Genomic DNA, 24,009 nt, shown 5'->3' with positions numbered 1-24,009 from the left:
AAATGAAACCAAACAACAAAAAATTAACAATTCGTTTTTTTTTGTAAATAATAAAATTTTTATTCAATTAATTAAACATCTTTTTTGATTTTCACTAAAGAGGAGGAGAGAGAGAGTAATAAAGAAGGAGAAAAAATGGCAAAGGAAATATAATCTTCAAAATAATAATAATAATGAGAATGAGAAAAAAAGATATAAAGGTAATTAAAATAGAAAAGAAGAAGAAGAAAAAAAATTCACATCAGCAAAACGACAATTATCGAAAATGAATAATTCGAGATACAAATAGAGCGAGAGAGAGAGAGACTTTGACATATAAATCATCATCCTCGTTTTTTCAATATAAAATCATCCAAAATTGATGAAATTATTCCCGGTGCCAAAAAATTTTTGTTTGAAACTTTTCAATGTTTTTTTGTTTTTACAAATAGATAATTAGAAAAAAATTCATCATCATCCTATAAATTATTATGTAATTTTATTTTTTTGAAAACAAGAATCGATGGAGAGCACATATTCATATTGAAATGGATGATGTGTTTGTGTGTATACAAAAACACCAAAAAAGAAAGAGAAAAATCCTATTATATAATCACAATTTTTTTAAACAAATTTTTTTTTCTTCAATATGCTAATCGTGTGTAGAAAAAAATTTTCTGGTTTGTTTGTTTGTTTGATGATCATCGAATACGAATGAATGAATGAAAGAGAGAAGCGAAGCCATGAGATGAAAATACAATTCTTCAATTCAATTACCAATCATCATCATCGATATCGGAATCAATTTTTTTCCAAATAGTAAATCTTCGAATCTATTGAATTTTGTTGCGTTGTTCTTAGTATGGTGTGTTTTCATTTTATGTTTGCAGTTGTCAAAGTAAATGAAAATGATGGTGGAAAAACAAAATTACAAAAATTTTGAAAAAAAAACAAAACAATCTTGGTGTTAATTGGGGAAAAAATGAATGTGCGTGAAAATGAATTTTGCTATTTTGCTTTTAATAATGGCCATCGATTTGATACAAAACACTATATTTGATGATGATGATGATTGAAAAGTAAGAAAGACTTTTATAGCTGTGTGTGTGTCTGTGTGTTTAGTTCGATCAGTTAGTGTTCAAAGAAAATGGTAAAGGATTGGTGTTTGATGATGATGATGATTTTGTTATGTTTTGTTTGGATTCTTTTTTGAAAAGAAATTACCCAAAAAAAGTTTTTTTGATTTAATAATTTAAATGTAGAAAAAATTCTGAATTGATCCTCCTGTATATTTCCATTATCCAATAGACATATAGATAGAAAAGATTATTAGTAAAAATTAGTAATTTTTTGTTTCGCCAGGAAATTAAAAATGTTGTTGTTAATGTTGTGTAAATATAAAATGATGTATTTTGCAAATATCTGATGAGAATTTTTAATTCATTATTTTCAACAAAAAAAAAGAAGCAAAAATTTGCCAAAATATAATTTCGATTTTATCTTGCTTCTTGCTTCTCTCGAATTTATCATTATCGAAGTAGCTTCAATTTTTCCATTTTGATTGATTCATTCATTCAATGATTGATTTGTTTTTGATATATGCAGTAGAAAGAAGAAAAAAAATTTTTTGATTAAAAATGGTAAAAAAATGATGATGATGATGATTTTGGGATTAAGCCGAATGGATGAGATAAATATTTGCACCAAATATGAATTTTTTTTTCGTTTTCGTTTGAGAATCATTATTTTTGATTTGATGAAAGGAATTTTATTTATTTATTTTTTATATATAAAAAAAAGAAAGATAAAAAAAGGCGATGGCGGCGGGAAATTTCATTTCTTCGGCTTTATTTTCACAAAAAAAAACAAACAGTTAAGCATATTTTGATAAACTAATTAGCGATTTGCTTGTTGAAGAGCAATTTCGGCTAATGCAGCAAGACCATCACATTGATTAATAGAACCTTGAGATGAAATTACTGTGGATAGAATATTTGCCGATTCACCAGAAGATGATGTCGATGAAGTTGTCGAAGAAGCTGGTGATGTTGCTTTTGGTGGTATCACTGATGAAGATGATAACGATGATGATGATGAAATAACTGATGATACAGATGTTATTGGTTGTGGTGATGCCGCTGATGCTTGCGGCAACGAGATCCTTTGTGATGAATGAGGGGAGATCGACAACAATAATTGTGTTGGCGATGATGCAGCTGCGGCAGCAGCAGCCATTACAGCTGCAGCTGATGATGATGTAATCACTGCAGTGGTTCCGGTGGCAGCATTTGTCGATGTAAGATATGATTGTTGTTGCTGCATAGCTGATGATGATGATGTTGAACCAATCGCAACACTTAGATCCATTGGTTTATTATTATTTGAATTTCCAATCAATGGCGTTGTTGTCATTATAATCGGTTGAGCTATGGTCGAAGTTCCAGATGAAACATTTCCAACAACGGCAGAAGCAGTGGCAGCTTTACTTATATAACCAATAGAAACTAAATTGCCATCCAATGTTTGTACCGGAATTGTTTGACCAGTACCAAATTTGATAACAACCGAAGGGCTTTGTTGCATTCGTGGTGATACCGATGATGATGTGACAGTAGTGTTCGGTATAGCACCGGCAGTAGCCGCTGTAGCTAAACGTAAAGGCAATGCATCCATATTTAATTCGGAAGACAACGATGAAGTAGTATTTGTGGCTGTGATAGTTGTCAATCGTGATAATGATGCATTATTAATTGATGACGGCGTTGATTGCGTTGTAATGGTAAGATTAACAGCTGAATTCGCAGACGATGATGAAAATGAAGATGATCGTGATATTGGTAGTTGAGATAATTTGGTAGTGCCAATTATTGAGGCTATTTTCTGGCCATTAAGATTCAATTTAAGATTTTCCGGTTGCTGTATTGAAGATGTTGCTGTCGATATAGGTATAAATGCGGAATGTGATTGTTGTTGTCCATTATTCGCAGCGGTTGTCGTTGTCGTCGCTGGATAGAAAACCGTTTTGACCAATGATGTTGCTGTTGATGTTGGAGAAGTTTGAGCATTTGTATTGCTCGATTGAACGATCATCAATGTTGGATTCGAAGTGGAACAACTTGTTGTATTAATGTTATTTGATGACGTTGTTGTCGTTTTGGTCAATTCATGTTGATTACGAAGATGAAGAGCATTGACCAGATGATTATTGTCTAATTGCGGTAATGCTCGAATATGTTCCTCAAGATCGAATGATCCGGTTACAAATTTCGAATGACCATTATCATTGATCATTTGATTGTTACAAACAACTTGATTATTATTATTGTTATTATTATTATTGGCATTAGCAGCAGCAGCAGCGGCAGCCATAGCAGCCATCATTTCATTAACACCGATTACTGTTCCATTAATTCTTGAACGTTTTAATGGTAATGATTCTGTACTTGTCAATTTAGCCGAATTCATTAACAATGCTGTTGTAGGTGTTGTTATTGAAGTTGATAGAATTTTTCCTGGAGATCCATTATTGACGATCAATACTTGATTATCTGGATGTGATCGTTTTGTGCCAGTTTGATTATTACTGCTACCAACAGCAACAGCAGCAGCAGCAGCAGTAGTAGTAGGAGTAGTAGCACCACCAGTTATTGATCGTAGACTAAAATCTTTGGCAACCAATAAAAATTTTGAATTTGATTGATTAGTTGTTGTTGTTGTTGCTGTTGATGATAATGACAACGATGAAGAATTTGATGTCGGTGTTGTTAGATTCAATGCAACAGATGTATTAGATGTTGTTGTTATTGTGGTCGTTGCTGGCGATGATGTTGATGATGATAATAATGTTGATTGTTTTGTTTTGTTATTAGAATTGCCATGAATCGAACTAATATTTGGTGGCAACGGTTTGAAATCTACAAAAAAAAACGAGAATCAGTACAAAAAAAAATAACAAAAGTTATCACAACAAATACGAACCACAAATTTGACCAGAACTTAAGAATTTATCAATATAATGATCAATGATTTGTTGATTTGAACGTGTTATAGTACGTTCGCCATCATCATCATCATCATCGTCTGATTTTTTTGGAGATTGAATATTTTTGCTATTAGTGTTGGTAACATTCGATGATGTTGAACTTAAATTCAATGGTTTGATATCTTCATTATCATTTTTTTCAACATTTGATTCAATTGCCATCATTGTTGCTGATCTATTTGGATAGAATTTTAATGTTGAAGTATTTTTATTATTTGTTGATGATTGTTCATTTTGATGAATTTCATCATCGGATGCTGTTTCAGAACCGGAATCACTTTGATGATGACTTTTAGTACTTCCAGTACTGCAATTTGATTCATTGCCTGTACTACCGGTAGTAGGACCACCACTCAATGCAGTTGTACCGACACCGGATGCAGCTGATGCTATTGCTAACATTGTTTTGGCTGCCTTCAATTCTGATGAACTATTATCAGATGTGATTGCATAATTATTATTATTATTATTATTATTATTATTATTTGAAACGGAAGAGGAATAATTATTATTATCAAATTTTGACTGGCTGGACGATATATTCGACAAAAATGGCATTGCACCAGTTTTACAACCTGATCCGTTTTTCGGTCCATTAAATAATAATTGTTGTTCAATTACTCTGGATACTATTTCTCTATTCGATGACATTGGTTGATGAATCATTTTTAATTGACCATCACCACCACCACTAGCAATAACATTGTTCGATACTTGAGAAATTGCACCATTGCCCGATTGATAATTATTTGTAATGTTATTGTTAGTGGAGACCAAAACAGCTGAATAGGTTCCATTTACTGCAGGAAGATTTGGTGCTGGCGTTATTTCTAATGAATTATTTTGGAAATTATCATTAAAATTATCATAGATAATCAATATGGCTACTTACTTTTCGTATAATCACCACTAGATTCTAATGACTCAAGATAACGCTTTTTCGGTGGTTTTGGTGTTGTACAAATCGTTGTTGTTGGTGTTGTTGTTGCTGATGATGATGATGATGAATTACTGGCAACAACAACATTACCACCATTGTTTGAAGATGATGTTAGAGTTGTCGAAGATGAAGTTGGCGATATGACCATATTGCCAACAACAACAACATTGTTGTTTGTAGATGTTGGCATAGATGAGGATTGCACAGTTTGATTGGCTATCGGTAATGATGAACCGGAAACTTCCAAAGCCAATGATATTGATGATGTTGTTGACTGTTGTTGTTGTTGTTGTTGCGGTTGATGATTGCTATTCGTTACTGTAGTACCCGTGTTATTTACGTTGTTGTTATGGTTGTTATTATTAGTTACAAGAACCGTATTAACAGTAATATTATTATTGACATTTTGTACTTGGTTCGAAGGCATCATGTGGGTCGTCAACGATGATAATGTTTGCGATGATGATGGTAGTGGTGGCGGCGGCGGTCTAGGTGGTTCTGTTGTTTTATACCATTTAAAATGTGGATTAGCTTTCATAAAAGCTTCTTTATATTGTCTTGCTAAATCAGTATAATCATGTTTTTCTTCAGCATTTAATGCTGCCCACCATTCGCCTAGAATTTTCGTTATTGAACGATTCTCTAAATGTGGATAACGTTCACGTACAACACTTCTATGTCGTTTACAAAATATTAAAAATGCATTCATCGGACGTTTTTGTGCTTGTTGCTGTGTCATTGATGCTGATGGTGAGCCTAAATTATTATTCAACAATGGTGTCGCAGACAAAGCTGTAGATGTGGTCGATGCAACTGCGGCGGCCATTTGTTGTATAGTAATATGTTGTTGATCGTTTCCGTTATTGGATGATGTTTTTTGACCACCACTGGTCATACTATTGCTTTCAACAGTAATGTTTCCACTACCACAGTTTGATACTGATAAATGATATAAAAGAGAAAAGTTAATTAGTTCAATCGATTAATATTTTCCATTATTTAAACTTACGGTTATTACTGCCATTAGTTGCCGTCGCAGAAGATTGAATTGCGGCCACAACTGATGATGCTGGAATTATACGATTATGGTTATTATGATGTCCACCACTACCTGATCCAGATAAGGTAAAAGTTGAAGGCGTTGTTGATGATGATGACAATGTTGCGGTAGAATCATTACCACCACTCAAAGAAATGGGCAATACAAATGATGATATTGTCGCTACAGTTGGAGCCGATTGTTGCACATTTTGACTTGTAATGGCCGTTGTTTTGACCATTGCATTGTTCTGTTCCAATACTTCTGAATTGGTGGTCGTAGATGGAGAAATACTGTTATTATTATTATTGGATGTAGCCGTAGCCGTCATCTTTGTGTTATCTTTCGGATTAATCACTTGATGAACAATTGATGCCGGAGCAATTGCAAATTTTGTTTGATTATTGCCACCGTTATAATCAATATTTACACCATTCACAGCGTTTTTATTTAAATTAGTTGCAGAAACAATATTTGATGATGATCCAATCATAACCATTTGACCTGATGTTTGTTGATGAAGATTTGGTGCCATCAATGATTTTGTTACCGTTGTTGTCGATGATGATGATGATGACGACGATATTGTCGAATCAATAATCACCGAATTTGTTAATGTTGATTGTTGTGGTGATGCTTGCGCTGAACATGATGAAGACGACGAAGATGAAGACGAAGATGGTGATGTTGGCGACGAAGCTAAAGACGAAGATGAAGATGATGATGATGTGGACGAAGAAACAACAATTCCAACATGTCCATTATTATTGCCACCATTAGTAACAACTAAATTTTGGTTTGTAACCGTTGATGGTGCTTGAACTAATGTTTCCTGTTTGTTTGAATAAAATAACAACAAAATTATTAATTGAGAATCCAAAGCAATAAAAGAAATTCAATACAGTCTTTTCCAACAAAAAAACATTTGACAAATTATGATTCTTGACGGTCAAAAAAAAATTAAGGCCTCTCTCTTGAATTGACATCAATTTTTCAACAAAACTTTCACTGATTTAATTGATATTTTTTTTTATTTTCTTTCCAACCGGAACCAAAATGAAACGTGTATATATAACTTTCGATCGAAAAAAGAGAGAAACTTTTCTTTTTTTCAAAACAAAACAGTAAAAAAGAGAAACAAGACGTTAAAAAAATCTCAATATTGAATTACATACGGTTATCCTTTTGCTATAATAATAATAACACACAAACACACACAGTAGATATGATGGTCTGTTTCCTTTCTTAATAAAAAATCATATTGAAAACCGTTATTGTTTTGTTTTGTAGAGGAAAAAGGGGAAAAACACACGTTTTTTTCCGTTTCAAAAAAAAGAAGCCATTTAAATCAACAACAACAATAACACATTGGTCGAAGGTCAGGCCTTATTTAAGGTTTTTTTCCTTCAAATGTTATGAAACACACAATTCATCTATTCAACAATAGACCGGCCCTTTTTTCTTTTCTTTTGAATCAACTATCACACACAAACAGTATGAAATGAATGAATGAAAATATATTGACCATACATGGTCCATACATTTTATACATTTATGGTATGGTCAATATATTTTCATTACGAAACAATATGACAAACACAAATAGGTGTCTCATAAATCACTGGGGTTTTTTAGTAGAAAAAGTGAGTGAGAGAAAGAAAGAAAAAACTTAAAACACGCACCTGGAATCAATGTTTTAAAAGTTGACAATTCTAATGTTCATTCAAAATGATTGAATGAACCGATAAGGAAATAAATAAAGACCGGATTGAACAGTTTAAAAAAATTCAAAAAAAAACGACACAAAAACACACACACACACACAGAGAAAACAATTTGGAACGGTTACACCAAAAAAAACACTGATTTAAATCAATAAATCGTTGATCAATGAATCAATCACCTGATTTTTCAAAAAAAAACAACAAACAAAATGAAAAAATGTTTATTTCAGGAAAAAAAACAGAAAAACACTGGAAAAGGAAAAAAATTGGGAAAATTTCGATCGACAACAACGATGATGATGATAACGACAATGGCGTCATGTAACAATTTGGCGCCAAACTAAAACTGAAAACGTTCCATAACATAGATCGTTGTCCTATACATCACACACACAGACCAGGATATGAAATGAAAATGAAAAGTCAAAATCTGAAATACTCGAAAACAAAAAAATAAAATAAAAGAGAAATTAAAAGTCAAAAAAAGAAGAGAATGTCAAAATGAAAAATGCCATAATAATGATCATTTTTAATCAAAATTGAATTTGATATATAGTGAGAGAAAGTGGAAAAAATGAAAATGTTCTCTTTTTTCTGTTTCATTCAATCGCAAACTTTCTAGGTTTGTGAATGATCATCATTGGATGTATGATTATCAAAGATTTGTTGTTTACCGCAACGAACGAAACTTTGACTTTCTCTTCGTTTTTTCATTCATTCATTCATTCAGTTGTTGTTGTTGTTGTTTTTTTTCAACCATTGCTCCCAATGATAGTTAAATTAATATTTTTCGAATTGAATACATCCTCTATTTGACTTTAATTTTTTCCTGATGCAATATATATGAAGATGAGAGAAAAGGAAAGAAAAAAGACAAACAAAAACATTGTGATGGATCCTATATGAGCAACATGTGTTAGTGTTTAGTATCTCCTATATAATCATTATATCGATGAAAAAGTTTGTTTCTCGCCCTGTGTGTATGACATATAAATCTAGGTCATTAAAATATTATATCCGAACAAAATCTACAAGCCAAAATGATTTTCTCATTTTTCAAAACAAAACAAAAAACAAGTGAAATGTGAATGAACGAAAGAAAACATTTACAGTGATAATTTGAATCTGAAAAACGAAAAAAACGATCCAAAATGTGTGTGTGAGAGAGAAAGAGAAAATCCATACGAAACACATGACATAATGAAAGATGCATAATATTGTTGATGATGATATCACATTATCATCTCTCTCTCTCTCTCTCTCTCTCCTATGCTAAAAGCAATTGATTGAATGAAATGAAATGAACGAAAGGCTGAAAAAAATTTGCTTGATTATGGATTGTCCTGTCACAATATTATTATTGGAAATGATTCTTTTACTTTCTCTCTCTCTCTCCGTTATTTATAAATTGTTCGGGTCAATCTCCTCCCCTACAAGCTTGTTGTTGTTGTTGATGATTCACACTTGTTGTTGTTGTTGTTGAATATTTTTTTATTTAGATCAATTGAAGATTTGATTGCAAATTTATTGATTGAAGCAAATTTGAAGCTATGAAATTTCAACCGAAAACAACATGATTGACAAATACAAGTGAGCAACAGAAAAAACATCTTTTTTCTTCTTTTTTTCCAAAAAAGAAACTATTGAAAAAAAAATTCGGAAACAAACTCAAGGTTTTCTCATCGGTATAGCACACCCAAAACTAAAACATTTTCAATCGATTCATAATCAATCAATCAATCAATCAATCATCAAACAAACAAACAAATTGAATGATTCGGACAAAAGATCCAAAAGTGTAACGAAAACAACAAAAATGAAAATATTGTCTATTTTTTTCGATAAAACTAAACCATGTCATACAAAAAACGAGAGAAGTGAAACTAGGAAAATCAATAAATTTACTGAATTTTCTATCCAAATGATGATGATACAACAGAAAAATCGGGTTCACATTCGTATTCTCTCTTTTCCCCTTCACAGAAAAAAAAGATTCACTTTTTTTGCAAACATGAGGATCCGGTAGTAAATGACCAAATAAAACAGATAGACAGAGAGAGAAAAGCAAAAAGCAAAAACAGTAAAATAGAGAAAATACCACATGATAATACGAGGCCACCACCATCATCATCATTTCATTTCATTCATTCATTCAAAAAAAACATCAAGTAAAATCTAGGACACAAAACACGTATTGTGTGTTTGTGTTTGTGTGTGTTTAGATATAAATATGGTAAATATAATCCATGATGATGAGTTAGTTACTCTGAAACATTGGAACAATAACCATATGATGATTTGAATTGATATTCAAAAAAACATATCGACTTACAAGATACACACACACACAAACATATTGACTAACTTCACTCACAAGTGGGCGCCACAATTTTCATTCAACAGGCTTTTTTTTTGTTAAAAGAGAGAAACAAAAAAACAAGCAAATCTTCGAATAACAAATAGTATCCTTCAAATCTCAAATAGTATCTATTATTATTTTTGACAACAACAAAAAAAGAAAATCCAAAAGACAATATTGTTCCAAGAAAAAAAATTGATGATGACATTGATGCCATCATCATCGGTGTAGGTTGAAATCATTGAAAAGTCAACAAAAACAAAAAATCCATCCAAAATTTACAATAAAAATATCATACCTTTTCATAAGTTTTATCTCAGAAAGATTTCATTGAAAATCCATTACACAAACACTTTATTATATAAGATTTAAAGCAAACACAGGAAATTAAAATCAAACGGAATTCAATCGATTCTGGCCATATCATCATCATCATCATCATTCGACCAAAGAAAACAAAAAAATCGTACGGAATATAACAATGTTATATGTTTGAACAAATGTTTGATAGAAAATGATGATGATTTCAAGATGGTGTTGTCCATATAAAAAAAAAACTTGTCTTTTCATCATTGATTGAATAATATGTTAAGGACAACTATTTTTCTTTTCTTGTTTTGCAGGTACAGTGGTACCTCGGTTAACGAACACCTCGGTTAACGAAATTTTCGGTTAACGACGATGGGTCAGGAGAAAAAATTACCTCAGTTAACGATGATTTTTTCGGTTAACGACGATTTAAAAAAATCAATTTTTGATTTTTTTGCGTATAATTTATTATAAATATTTGATTTTTTCAACAAAGACAACATCCTACTTATGAGAATTGATATCTAATCAAGAAATTTCATGAAAATTACAAGTTCCAAATATAATAATCGCTAGCCGAAAATGATTCTTTTGGTTGAACAAATCTGAATTCCCTTATTCAGCTATGATTACTAACGATTCAAAATTCGCTTGCTTAACGATGATCACTGACAAATCCAAATTTACTAACCAAGCAATGATCACTGAAAAATCCAAATTTCCTAACCAAGCAATGATCACTGAAAAATCCAAATTCACTTGCTTAACGATGGTCACTAACAAATCAAAATTTGCTAACCAAGCAATGATCACTGAAAAATCAAAATTTGCTAACCAAGCAATGATCACTGAAAAATCCAAATTTCCTAACCAAGCAATGATCACTGAAAAATCCAAATTCACTTGCTTAACGATGGTCACTAACAAATCAAAATTTGCTAACCAAGCAATGATCACTGAAAAATCAAAATTTGCTAACCAAGCAATGATCACTGAAAAATCCAAATTTCCTAACCAAGCAATGATCACTGAAAAATCCAAATTTCCTAACCAAGCAATGATCACTGAAAAATCCAAATTTCCTAACCAAGCAATGATCACTGAAAAATCCAAATTCACTTGCTTAACGATGGTCACTAACAAATCAAAATTTGCTAACCAAGCAATGATCACTGAAAAATCCAAATTTCCTAACCAAGCAATGATCACTGAAAAATCCAAATTCACTTGCTTAACGATGGTCACTAACAAATCAAAATTTGCTAACCAAGCAATGATCACTGAAAAATCCAAATTTCTAACCAAGCAATGATCACTGAAAAATCCAAATTCATTTTCTAAACAATTTCAACTAAGTAACGAATTCAAATTCATAAACGAAACAAGTCCAACAAAGAATGAAAAGTTTAACAAATCTTATCGATCAAGGAATAAAATTCGATTGGTTATCAAAAAGTGCTATGGGAGAATATGGTTCATTTTTGAAAGATTTCGGATTTGAATAAGAAAACAATTTCCTGGGTTTGAATGGATTTAAAATTTGCAAAATTTCATTTTGAATTCAATCGTTTTGAACGAATTGAATCGTTATAAACACGTGAATTTGAATTCTTTACTGGCCATTGTTGGAATGGTTAAACAAGTGAATTTTGGATTTTTCAGTGATCATTGCTTGGTTAGTGAATTTGATTTGTTAGTGACCATCGTTAAGCAAGTGAATTTGGATTTGTCAGAGAACATTGCTTCGTTAGTGAATTTGGATTTTTAGTGATGATCTTTAAGCAAGTGAATTCGGATTCGTTAGTGATGATCTTCGAACAAGTGAATTTGGATTTTTTTAGTGATGATCTTCAAACAAATGAATTTGGATTTTTTAGTGACCATCGTTAGACAATCTAAAACATATTGCAACTCTTTTTGAGAAAAAAGGTAAAGAATTATGACAGTGAAGCAAACTTTTAAGGGAAGTGGGACATTTTTCATTTTTATCACCGAAAAGTGATGATTTCCGTTATCAGATCCAGTCTATGGATTAGCCTAGATAAGAACGAATTCAAAAATAATCAGTTTATTATGATTACATGGCTTTTTTCGAGAATTTAAGGTGATAATAGGAAATCAAGGTCTGAGGTCGGATCAATTTTATCCGCTCTCCATTGAAACCTATGGAAAATCGTACCTCGGTTAACGAACATTTCGGTTAACGACGGTTTTTCAGGACCCGATCATCGTCGTTAACCGAGGTACCACTGTATGTAGAAAAAGCTGGTTTTCAACAACAACAACAACCGTACCTGTAACCGGAATAAAACTATGTAACCCAACCAGCACACATCAAAAAAAAAAAAAAATCAACCAACCAATCATAACTATTACACCGGATCTTTTTTTTCAATATCATTGAAAAAGAGGGGTAATAAAAATCTAGCTAGCATCTGGTTCGAAAAACAGGCTCCCATTGAATGAATTTCTCTCCAAAAAAAAACCAGGATTCTCTCTCTCTCTCTCTCTCTCTCTCTCTCTCTCTCTCTCTCTCTCTCTCTCTTTACAGCAAAAAAAACAAGTTATACAATTCTTTTTCATTCCAAACAAAAAATACTATAGGTGGCAGCCAACCAGCAAATCCATGTTGAATAATAATGAAAGAAACCGGTCGTAAATGTTCAATGTGTGTCTAAATAGTTGACATGAAGATGTTTGGTGGCGCTGTTATCAACAGAAAACACACACACCATACACAAATTGAAGGCGCCAGTACATTTGGTTGAAATGAATGAATTTCGTTTTTTTTCCTTCCCCTATTTGAATATCTACATCATCATCATCATCATTTATTAATATTGTTGTTATAGCTTGAATGGATAATGATGATGATGATGACTTGACTGATAGCAATTGAATGAATGAAATGAAATGAAGAAGAGTAAGCAAACAGTGGAAACCAGTAACAAAACAAAAAAAAATCAAAATCAAAGTGAAAGGGAATAAGGTTCGGTTTTGAATGAATGGATTGGATAAGGATGACTGGTTATGTATGAAAATCAAAAAAAAATCTAAAAAAACATGTTTTTTCACTGATTATAACAGGCCTGTAATATTTGGAAAAAAAAGAGTAAAGGTGGATATGTCCAAACATTCATTCATTCATTTGAGAGAAAAAAATGCTAGCATTCTATCATTGTAAGCCAAGGTAAAATATTATTTTCTTTCTTTCTTCGAAATAACGTTGAGAAACAGAAATAGAGATAGAGATAGAGAAAGAGAGAAGCCATCGAATGTACACACACATATCATATACCAAGGGCGCCATCAATAAGCAAACAGACAAACAAACAAACAAGCAAACAAGCTTAATGACTTTTTCTCTATAATTTTCATTTATGGCGATTCTTCTTTTTTTTCGGTAGATATATTTTGAAAAATTTCTTTTAAAAACGGATTGAATCCATCCAATGTGTTACATAGAGAGAATATTCTTGATCAAAGATAAAAATCAGAAAAAATCGTGATCATCACCAATCATCATTAAAAGAATGGTCAACTGATGATGATCAACTGACCAATGTCATCATCATTATCATTATCATCATCATAATCAGTATTCGATTGACGCAAGCGCAATCAATAGAAAAAAAGATGTAATAATGATTTTCAAGGTGAAGGTGATAGTGTGTTTGTGTGTGTGTGTGTATGTGCCACACGGCATTTGATGATAAACGACGACGACTATAATGATAATTAAGAAAGGATGCTAAAATATCGATATCATCGATATGGTTGTCTTGGTAATTTCTTTAAGAATCATAAAAATCATTGCAGCAGAAACCTTCAATTTTCTTTTATTTACCATCACCAGAATGGAAAAGTAAATCAAAAAAAAGTTGAAATTCTCAATGTCTACTACGTAAAAAAGACGAGTCAAAAGATAAAAAACCAATAATTTTCTTTGGAAAAAGTTTTTCTTTTTTCGGTACACTGCTGCCCCCTTTCCAAACCCCAACAGACACAAAAACAAACTAGAATTAAACCTAGCAACCAAATCCAAGAAAATGGAAAATGATGATGATGAAAGCAGGCATGCTAGATTTTTTATTTTCCAAGGAAAAAATTACCAAAGTAAATTCTGATCGATCATCACTTCTATCAGACAGAATCCAAATAAACAAATAATGATGGAAAAAAAAAGAGTGCAAGTTTGCATCAAAATTTTGATACTTTTTTTTCATCAGTAATGAAAGTTTCTTTTCTCCGGAGTTTCGACAATGTAAAAATGTAGCAAAAAAACAAAAGCAAAAACCAAAAAAACATTACGCCGAACCGGAAAATCCATAACCAGGCACGGAAATGTACCGTAATGAAAACAACTGTACGCAGATGCAATAATCATTAGTTTTTGAAACCAAACCAAACCGAAAAGAAATGATAAAATATTGATTCGAATCAATTTTTTTTTGATACAAAGTTTCAAAAAAAACGAAAGGACTTTGAGATCTACCTATACATTTATTATATAGCAAAATCAGAAAAAAAAACAATGAAAGACTTGGAAACAAAAAAAAAATTACATAACTCGATTCGAATAAAAATTCTGGTGTTACCTGGTGTTGATGATCACCCCATATACTACAGCAAACAAACAAACAAACCACCACCACCATTATCAACACCCGAAAACAAACATAGACACACCAGTGATATTTCAAAACATTTGAGATTCATTATCATCGTCATCATCATCATGATTATTATTCGTGACTGAAATCGAAAAAACAAAGAACTCAAACATTAGCAAAAAAACTAAATCAAACCAACAAAAACATTTTACAAAGAACAAATAAAGATCAGTAAAAAAAAATATTAATGTTTTTCGTTTGTTTCGCTGGGTTTGTGTTTACCAAAAACAAAAAAGTCTAAGAATGGATTTAATTTTATTGCAAAAAGCTCTTTGTTTTCTAGGGCTGATGCTTGCTTTTTTTTTCTTTGGTTATTTAAATGACAAAAACATTCAAATAATCAAAGAAAGTTGCAAAAAAAACAAATCACATCTATACACACAAGGAGAGAGAGAGAATCAGATCGATTTGAAATGAATTATTTAACGCTATTTTTTTCATTCAGCCATGACCTTCAAAAAAGTGAAAATTCTAAGGAAAAAAAATCAAAGATTTTTCTTCTGCTTATTTCACAATGTTACATAACACAAATAAACAAACAAATAAAAAAAACAGTCAAGACATGACATGATAATGGCAGAAAAAGTATGAGAGAGATAGAGAAAGTGATGAGAGAGATATGCACACTCTTTTCCTATATGATGATGCTTAAAGAAGTAAACAGAAACGAAACGAAATGAAATAAAGTTTACATCATGGTCACAACCAACCAACCACCATTTTATCAAACAACATCATTTTATTCAACTCTCTCTATATATAATCGTTTTTTTGTTGAACTTTGGCCAAAAAAAACGAAATGAAAGAATCATAGGATTGACAAGAAAAACACACACAAGAATTTTCCAAATGAAAATGAAACATCTTGTTATTTATTAACCCCGAAAAAAAACGAAAAATCGATTGTTCTTCCAGGCAATAAATAATGGAATTATAATTTGTTTTTTTTCACTCCCTTCTTCCCCCCACCAAACACCCACGCCTCAAGGCGCCAATATAACATATGTCGTACAATCATCAATTTGTTTTTTCAAAAACAATGCAAAAAAATATGGTTTTTTTGTTTTGTTTTGGTTAAAAAGGATTTTCCATTATAGGGGTTTCACACTAGCAGCAATGTGAATGAAATATTTCAAATGCAATATTTCACTACATTTCAGCCTTATGGACTGAAATATTGCATTTGAAATATTTCATTCACATTGCTGCTAGTGTGAAACCCCTATTATTCAAATATACAAGGTTGATAAACTTGCCAAAAAAAATCAATCAATTAATCAATCAATCAATCAAAAAAAATTACAACAAATGTTTTTAGCTTAAACAACAGAAACAATCAAATAATTTTCATTGATAAAGACATCATTCATGAATTTTAAAAATAAAAAACCGACATCAATTTGATAGGAATTTTTTCATTTTTTGAAATTCTTTAAAAATCAAATCTGAATTTTACATTAATTCATCAGGATTAACACTTATGACATCCCCTGTTGTTGTTTTTTTAATGTACAGGACACCCATAGAGTGTGTCGAACAACAACAACAACAAAAAACAAATCAATATCAAGCTAATTTGATAATGAAATAATGATCATGTAAAAAACGAAAACAGCAACAACAAAAAATCTAATCCCGAATCATACAAAATGAAGCTTCTGACAGCCACTGATTAACACAAAAACAAAATGACAACAAATCTTTGTTGACAAACAAATTTTAATTTGTCATTTGATTTGACAAATTAAAAATTTCAACAACCCAAATCAACAAGTCGAGTATCCAAAATCTTTATGTTTTCTACCTTCTTCTTTGTTTGCAAAAAAATCCTGTATGAATCTTTTGTTCATACGAAAAGTGAAAAAAATCCAGAAAAAAAATCTCAAACAAAGTGTGCTGTAATAAGATGCATCATCAACAACAACAATTATTTCGTTTCATTCAATCGGGATTGTTTATTTGTTTTATCATCATTGCAACATATTTCATTCATCCATTCTCTTTCTGTTTTTCCATTCACTAACTGTATGTAATATGACAAATATCATCATCATCATCATAATCAACATCATAATAATCATGTTACCATTGATGATGATGATGTTTGTTAATGTCAAAGACATTTTGCTAACAACAACAACAACAACAACGACAACCTAAATGAATAATGACGACAACAACAGTATTAAATAAATTTTTTTTTTTGAATGATACTCAAGCGAGAGAGAAAGCGAAAACTGATTTATTATTATCGTCAAAGAAAAAAATATTTAATGTTTGTGTTTACACCACACTATGTATACACAATATTTCATATCATAACAGTCATAACCATCATCCTCATCAAACAATAAATAAATATGTTTAACGAGAGAGAAATGGAAAAATGGAGAGAAAAAAAAGACATCCAAACATGTATGGTGGGGTGGGCGAATGGATGGATGGATTTGGAAGAAAAAAGGCAAAATTGTCAAAAAAAATAATAAGTAATTTTTAAATGAGAAAAAATTCATAATTATAGAAAACGAAAACAGAAACAGACAAAAACAAATGCAAACCTAAGCAAATATTAAAATATGGAACCAAAAAAACGAAATGAAAATGAAATTCAAAAAACATTGACATTGACAATTCTGTGTGTGCGTTTTGTATGAGGGCCATTTATGAAACAAACAAGAATCAAACGTGAGAAAACATACACACACACACGCACGCAGACCATCCATATATAATTCTGTAGACAAGAATAACAATGTATATAAAATGAAAAAAAAATAGAATATATTCAAGGCCAAGGATAATAATTTCTTTTTTACCATTTTGAAATACGACGACGACTATAATAATGAAAAAACAATGGTCAAATAACATGGAATACACAGAGAGATGCGCAGTACACACACACACATTTCTATATATACAAAAAGTGAATACAGAATATTCTGGTAACAAAATATACTTGAAAAAACTTGAAAAAAATGGAAAAAATTAACCACTTACCATCATCATGATGATCGTCGTATAGTCGTCGCTGTATGTTTGTTTCGTTTGATTAATTTTCCGAAAAATCAAAAATCAAAACCGAAAAAATCACAAAGAAAATGATTCAATTTTTTTCCTTTGACTTCTTCTGCTGGATCAATCAATCATTCAACCACACAAACGCACAAACATACACCGACCGGATTGTTTATTTAAAAGGATTTTTTTTTTGATTCTTTCGGGATTAATTATTATTATTTCAATATCGACCTTCCCCCCCTCACACAGAAAACATCATCAATATAATCCTAATTATTAATAGCCATTTTTTTCTTTTGATTATTCACAGGATGAAATTGGGGGAAAACCAGGGAACCAACCGATCAATGAGGGGGATTTTTGATCCAAATTCGATGATGATGATGATGATGGAATTACATTCAGCAAAATATTAATCTCTGTTCTTCTGGAACAAACAAACAAACACAACAAATTCTGGAAGAAAGAAAGAAACAAACAAGCGAATCAATATAAAAATTTCATTTTTCTCTTGTTGAATGAATTGTGAACAAAAAAAACACATGAAAAAATCATCATCATTGAAAATCAAGAATCGAGAATCGTCAAAAAAATACTGAATAAAAACTTTGATTATTTGCCAGTTTTTTTTTGCTTTTTGGGTTTTCGCACAGAACAGAATATTCTCGGTCTCTCACACACACACTCAACCCATTAGCCAAAACTATAAAATGTATTTTCAAATTTGAAAATGTTTTTACACAAGTCATTATCATCATTAAACTTTTTTTTCAAATTCAAATTCAATGTTTTTTCTCCCCCAAAACTGATTTTCATTGACAAAGAAATTAAATTTTGAAAAGAATCAAATTCTTTTTCCATTTAGCAACGTAATTACACACGTGATGATGATAATATCATTAAAAGTTGAATCAAAACAAAACAGAAAAGTTTTCAATTCTCCTTTTTTGGTGGATTTTCTTTCCCAATTCTATATGAAAAGAATTTTGTTTTAATTGAAATTCCTGTTTTTCTGGAAACCAAAATTGCTGTTGTTTCTTTCTTTCTTCTTCTTTCAAGATATGACATTCAGAATGAAAATGAAAAGAAACTGGTTTTTATGGCATTTTTTTTACTCGAAAAAGAAAAAGAAAAACCCAAATCGGAAACATTAGTTTTTCTATTTTCCGTTTGTCTTACACCCACATGATCATTTTTTGTGGAATCGGGTAGCCAAACCAAACATAATTATTTGGGGAAGAAAAACGAAGAAACAAAAAAAAACACCTGAATCGTTTTTTTTCATTTGGTGGTTAACCATATTAAATAACAACGGGATATATTTTGTGGTAAACAAAAAAAACTGTAATAACCACAAAAGAATCCAAATGATTCAATAGAATCATGCCACATATAGTGATCCAAAATGATATAAATTCAATTTTGGAAAAACGGAAAAAAATCTATAACCATGAATCCATCATCAAATTGCGTAAATATTATTATTAAGAACCAGAATGACAATGAAATAAATGAATGAAAATAAAGATAATAAAAAAGATTGTCGTTGTTGTTGTCGTAGTTAAGCAAATGTAAATGGGCAATAAAATTTAGCAAAATTGAAAGCAAAGCAAAATTATTATTATTTTATCTTTTCCATTTAACACATTGTTACACAATAATAAACGCGCATGTATTTCAGTAACGTTTCAATTATTCTTTGTGATAAAAAGAATAATAAGAGGAATTTTGATCTAAATTTTTTTTTCTTAAATTAAATCAAAATTTCATTTCAAGATTTACCCCTTCAATTTGAATCAATAATGGTCAAGAAAATTAAGTAACCAACCAGAAAAAAATTGGATGTGCAATGAATAATGATGATATTGAATACATCATCAATATCATAGTTAACCCGTTCTCAATACACACAAAAATATTACATTCTGTTATCTATTATCAATTGAAAAATTTATTAATCCGGTAGGTTTTTTCCAATAGCTTAAGCTATCCGGTAGGGCCAAACACCGGTCTGTTTGATTTTTTTTTCGTTTTTCTGGCGTCATCATCATTACCACCCGTTTTTTTTTGTTTTTTTGTTTCATTAATATAAAGCAGGCATGCAGTCAGCATAGTTGTTAATCATCATCAACAGAAAATTGAAAATCATAATCTAAAATGGTGTTGTTGACTGCAGTTCTCTATCTCTCTTTCTCTATTCAATTTTTTTTCAACGTACATTTTCAAAAAAAGTTTGGGGCTAAATTTGGGAGCCAACCTTTATATCTTTTCCTACCGGTTTATATGTTATTGAAAGAAAATCAAATCAAACAGAAAAAAACAAATCCTCCCGGATTTCTACATTATATGCAAAGAAATGAATATTAAGCTTGACAACCAAACCAAAAGCAACAAAAAAAGCCAAAATAAAACCACCACCATCATCATAGCATATAGGCAAGCAAAATAACTATAGTTACGAAATTACAAATACCAAACTTTTTTTTAACACATAATAATATAAACAGGCAGGCAAGCATTCAGGCAATTGTATAACCACCATATATTAAAACATCATATAAAAAAAATTTGATGACGACGACAACAACAACAACAGCAAAAAAGACAAGTTCAGTGAGATAGCATGCGCTGAGCATCTTCATGAATGGAATCCATTTTCTTTCATTCTTTCTCTTTTTCTCTCTTTATCCAATGTGTATTGAATGAATGAAATAAGATTGAAATTTGAATGGGGTAAGGTGGTGTAATGGTGAATTGGCCCAACCGGCAAAAAATGTATTGTGCAATAACACAAACATTTTGATAATGTTATGTTATTGTCAATATATCTATTGGGTTATCCAAATGAAAAAATTGATTGTCATCATTAATAGACAAGAAACTATGGAAGATAAATTCTGATTTAGATTAAACCAGCGAATCCAAAATTAACATTATGGCAACTTTAGATGAATGAAAAAAAAGGGGAAAAAAGAAATTAGAGATTCAGAAACTTGAAAATCTTTAGTTTTTTTTTCTTTCTTAAAAAAATCAACTTGATTGAAGAAGATATTACCAGTATATCTGGATTCATGTTTTTTTTCATCACCAACATCATCATCATCATCATCTTAATGATAGACACTTGCGCATCGTTTTTTTTTCAAAGAAATATTTCTTTGTCTGTCTATAGAGCTCATCAACAAAGATATTAAAAAAAAATGGGCACCGCCAGTAAAAACGACGACACACACACCACCACACAGTGTAACAAGGCAAACTAAGTAAAAAGACATTTGTTTCAATATTGGAAACCACAAACCAAACAAATCAATTTTGTTGACTTAAAAGTTTAAATTTTTTACAATATTTTTATACAAATCATTTAATTATTTAATAATTATTCAAATTAACTACAAGTTTCCATTCAAAAAATCAATAATATTTGATCTATTTATTAGTTGAAAAAATGGATTGATCATCATCAGAATTTTTGTTTTTGTTTTTTGGTTTTCCATACTTTCTATATATACATCTACACTTACACTATGTGTATTTGACGCGCCTGACAACAACATCATCATTGACGACGCCTTTTTTTCGTTTTCCCCTTCCTCCCTCCTTTCCCCCTCTCTCTTACAACCAAATATACACCAATGAGAGAGAGGGAGATACTTGTTTCTGTCTTCTTTTTTTGGTTGAATGGTATCTTCTTCTTCTGAACAAAACCAGAAAAAAACTGATAATGATGATGACTACGTCGTATAAGGACGACGACAATCAATATATTCTCCTCCTCTTTATTCATCACTCCCAAGTTTGTCCCCCCATTGAAAAAATTATTTCGTCTGAAATAAAAATGATTAAAAAAATATTCATTCAAACTACTGGGGGGAAAAAGTGGATGATGATGGTGGAAAACAAAACGCAAGCGCAAAAAGAAGATAGCTACTGTAATCATCATCATTTACATTAATCGGCTACAAGTTTGAAAACAGGAGGGAAAAATTTTCATTGAAATATATGAAGGCTATATACACACACAAACATCACACATAGTCAATCTATTAGATAATCAAGAAATTGAAATTGAGAAAAAAAAAGAATATTTCGAAAAAAATATATGATGAAAAATGTTCATTTTTTTTCTGAAATATTGGCCGGCTTCAATGAAACAAAAGTTATGTGATGATGATGATGATGGTCAAAGTAAATTTTCATCTGCATATCCAATCTGCAATTATGATGAATTCCTATATGGTCCCCTCTCTTCTCTTGATAAGATAGATAATTTCAAATCAAAAAAAAGTCATAATAAAACTAACATTATCCATTTGAATTGAACAGTGCGGCGAATCCATTTCATTCAAAAAAGTTTTTTTTTGGAAAATTATGATGAAAAAAACAAACATTAACAATTCTGTTTTGAATAGCGATCCACCGGCACAAAATGATTTTGGCTTCAAATCACTTCAAAAAGAAAATTCATTTTACTCGGAAACCAAAAACAAAAAACGTCCTGAATATTCACCTTGAAAATTCTCACTAAATCCTAATATTTTTCGATTTAAGTTTTTATCGATATCGATTATGAACATACATTTAAACCAAAAAAAATGTTATTCATTTTTCTAAGTTTTATTTGTTCAATGACATTTTAAAGCTAAATTAATCTGAATATTAAAACAAAAAAAATTTACAGTTTCATTAACCTTTTGTTGCCTACCTACCTACACACACCACACACACAAATTAATCTGAATTGTTCAAAAACAAACAAAATCTCATATTTCATCTATACAAGATTGAAGAAAACTGGAGAGAAAAAAACAAACCCCTTAAAAAGTCAAAGGTGTTAAAATGATCCAAAGAATCTTCTCAACACTTAACACTTATATGGATGAATGGGTGTTTGTGTACGTGTACTCTCTTATATCATAAAACAGTTACATTCATATGACAATGATAATGATTTTTTCAATGTATTTTGTTTAATAATTTTGGTAATATTTTCTTAAATTGATTCACTTACCTTATTTGTGTGTAAGGTACCAAGGTGTTTGGTTGAGAAAATCAAATGAATATCACACAATCCAGAAATCAATGATTTGATTGTTGATGTGATTAGTTCATGGAACCAAAATCTTGATTTAACTAAATACGCACCACACACACACACAAACATCAATCAAATTTGTAAAAATGGATGGATGGATTCATCAATGTTTGTTTACATATCTTATAAGTTTTATTTGATGAAATTTCGTTTGTTTGTTTACTGTTTTTCTTTGAATAAAACCACTCTTCAAAAATCATCAACATTCATAAAACATGATGATCAACATCGAAAAAAGTCACCAATATATGTGGTTGATGTCAATGTTACTAATGACAATGGATGGTTTGTTGATGATAATTTTTCTGGATGGTATATAACCTACGAGAGTATTGCTGACATCGTCAATGATTTAATGATTATTATAACCGAAAAGTGAGAGAGCGAGAGGATAACTAAACAGTGGTAAGGATGATAATCAAATGATGAACAGAAGAAAGTGACTGAAAGAGAAACGAAGAAAAAAATTATCCAAATTCAAATCCAACACAGCAACAAAACATAGAGAAATGAAGAAGAAAAAAAACCAAAAACAAAAAAACAAAAAACAAAACAAAAAAAGAAATCCAAAATCAAATGATGATGAAAATTAAACGAAACTCTAATCAAAATCTCGACCAAAATGCAGCCACCAAACAACCCAATGATGATGATGATGATGGTGATGATGATGATGATGGAAGATAAACCACCAACCAAACAAACGAACAAGAAAAAAAAATCAACAACAAAGCAGCTATACAGGAATGCTTACCAAAAAAAAAAAAAAAAAAAAACATTAAAAATCCACAACCCAAAAAAGGAGTAGCATCCAACATATACACACAC

The 24,009-nt window shown here is 30.7% G+C and overlaps 1 protein-coding gene across 2 annotated transcripts; it reads right to left on the bottom strand.

Moving 5' to 3' along the window:
• Nucleotides 1-459: 459 nt before the first annotated feature.
• LOC113792159 (uncharacterized) lies at nt 460-23,876 on the bottom strand. Of its 2 annotated transcripts, XM_075824763.1 has the most exons (6): nt 23,098-23,238; nt 18,066-18,542; nt 5,971-6,832; nt 4,914-5,900; nt 3,958-4,851; nt 460-3,893 (listed from the first exon to the last, which is right to left on the bottom strand). In XM_075824763.1, the coding sequence occupies exons 2-6, from the start codon at nt 18,072-18,074 to the stop codon at nt 1,876-1,878; spliced, it is 4,770 nt and encodes a 1,589-aa protein (XP_075680878.1). In that variant the 5' UTR covers nt 18,075-18,542; nt 23,098-23,238; the 3' UTR covers nt 460-1,875. The 2 variants fall into 2 exon arrangements, with proteins under 2 accessions (XP_075680878.1, XP_027197866.2); XM_027342065.2 differs by lacking the exon at nt 18,066-18,542 and having other exon boundaries at nt 23,098-23,876.
• Between the last annotated feature and the right edge of the window lie 133 nt (nt 23,877-24,009).

Source organism: Dermatophagoides pteronyssinus, unplaced genomic scaffold, assembly GCF_027571235.1.
Source record: "Dermatophagoides pteronyssinus isolate colony J.1.1.1.1 unplaced genomic scaffold, Derpt_VIB-CSIC_2022.12 sq0002, whole genome shotgun sequence".
Classification (NCBI taxonomy): domain Eukaryota; kingdom Metazoa; phylum Arthropoda; class Arachnida; order Sarcoptiformes; family Pyroglyphidae; genus Dermatophagoides; species Dermatophagoides pteronyssinus.
Note: the sequence above shows the minus strand (reverse complement) of the source record. Positions and strands in the feature narration are given on the sequence as shown.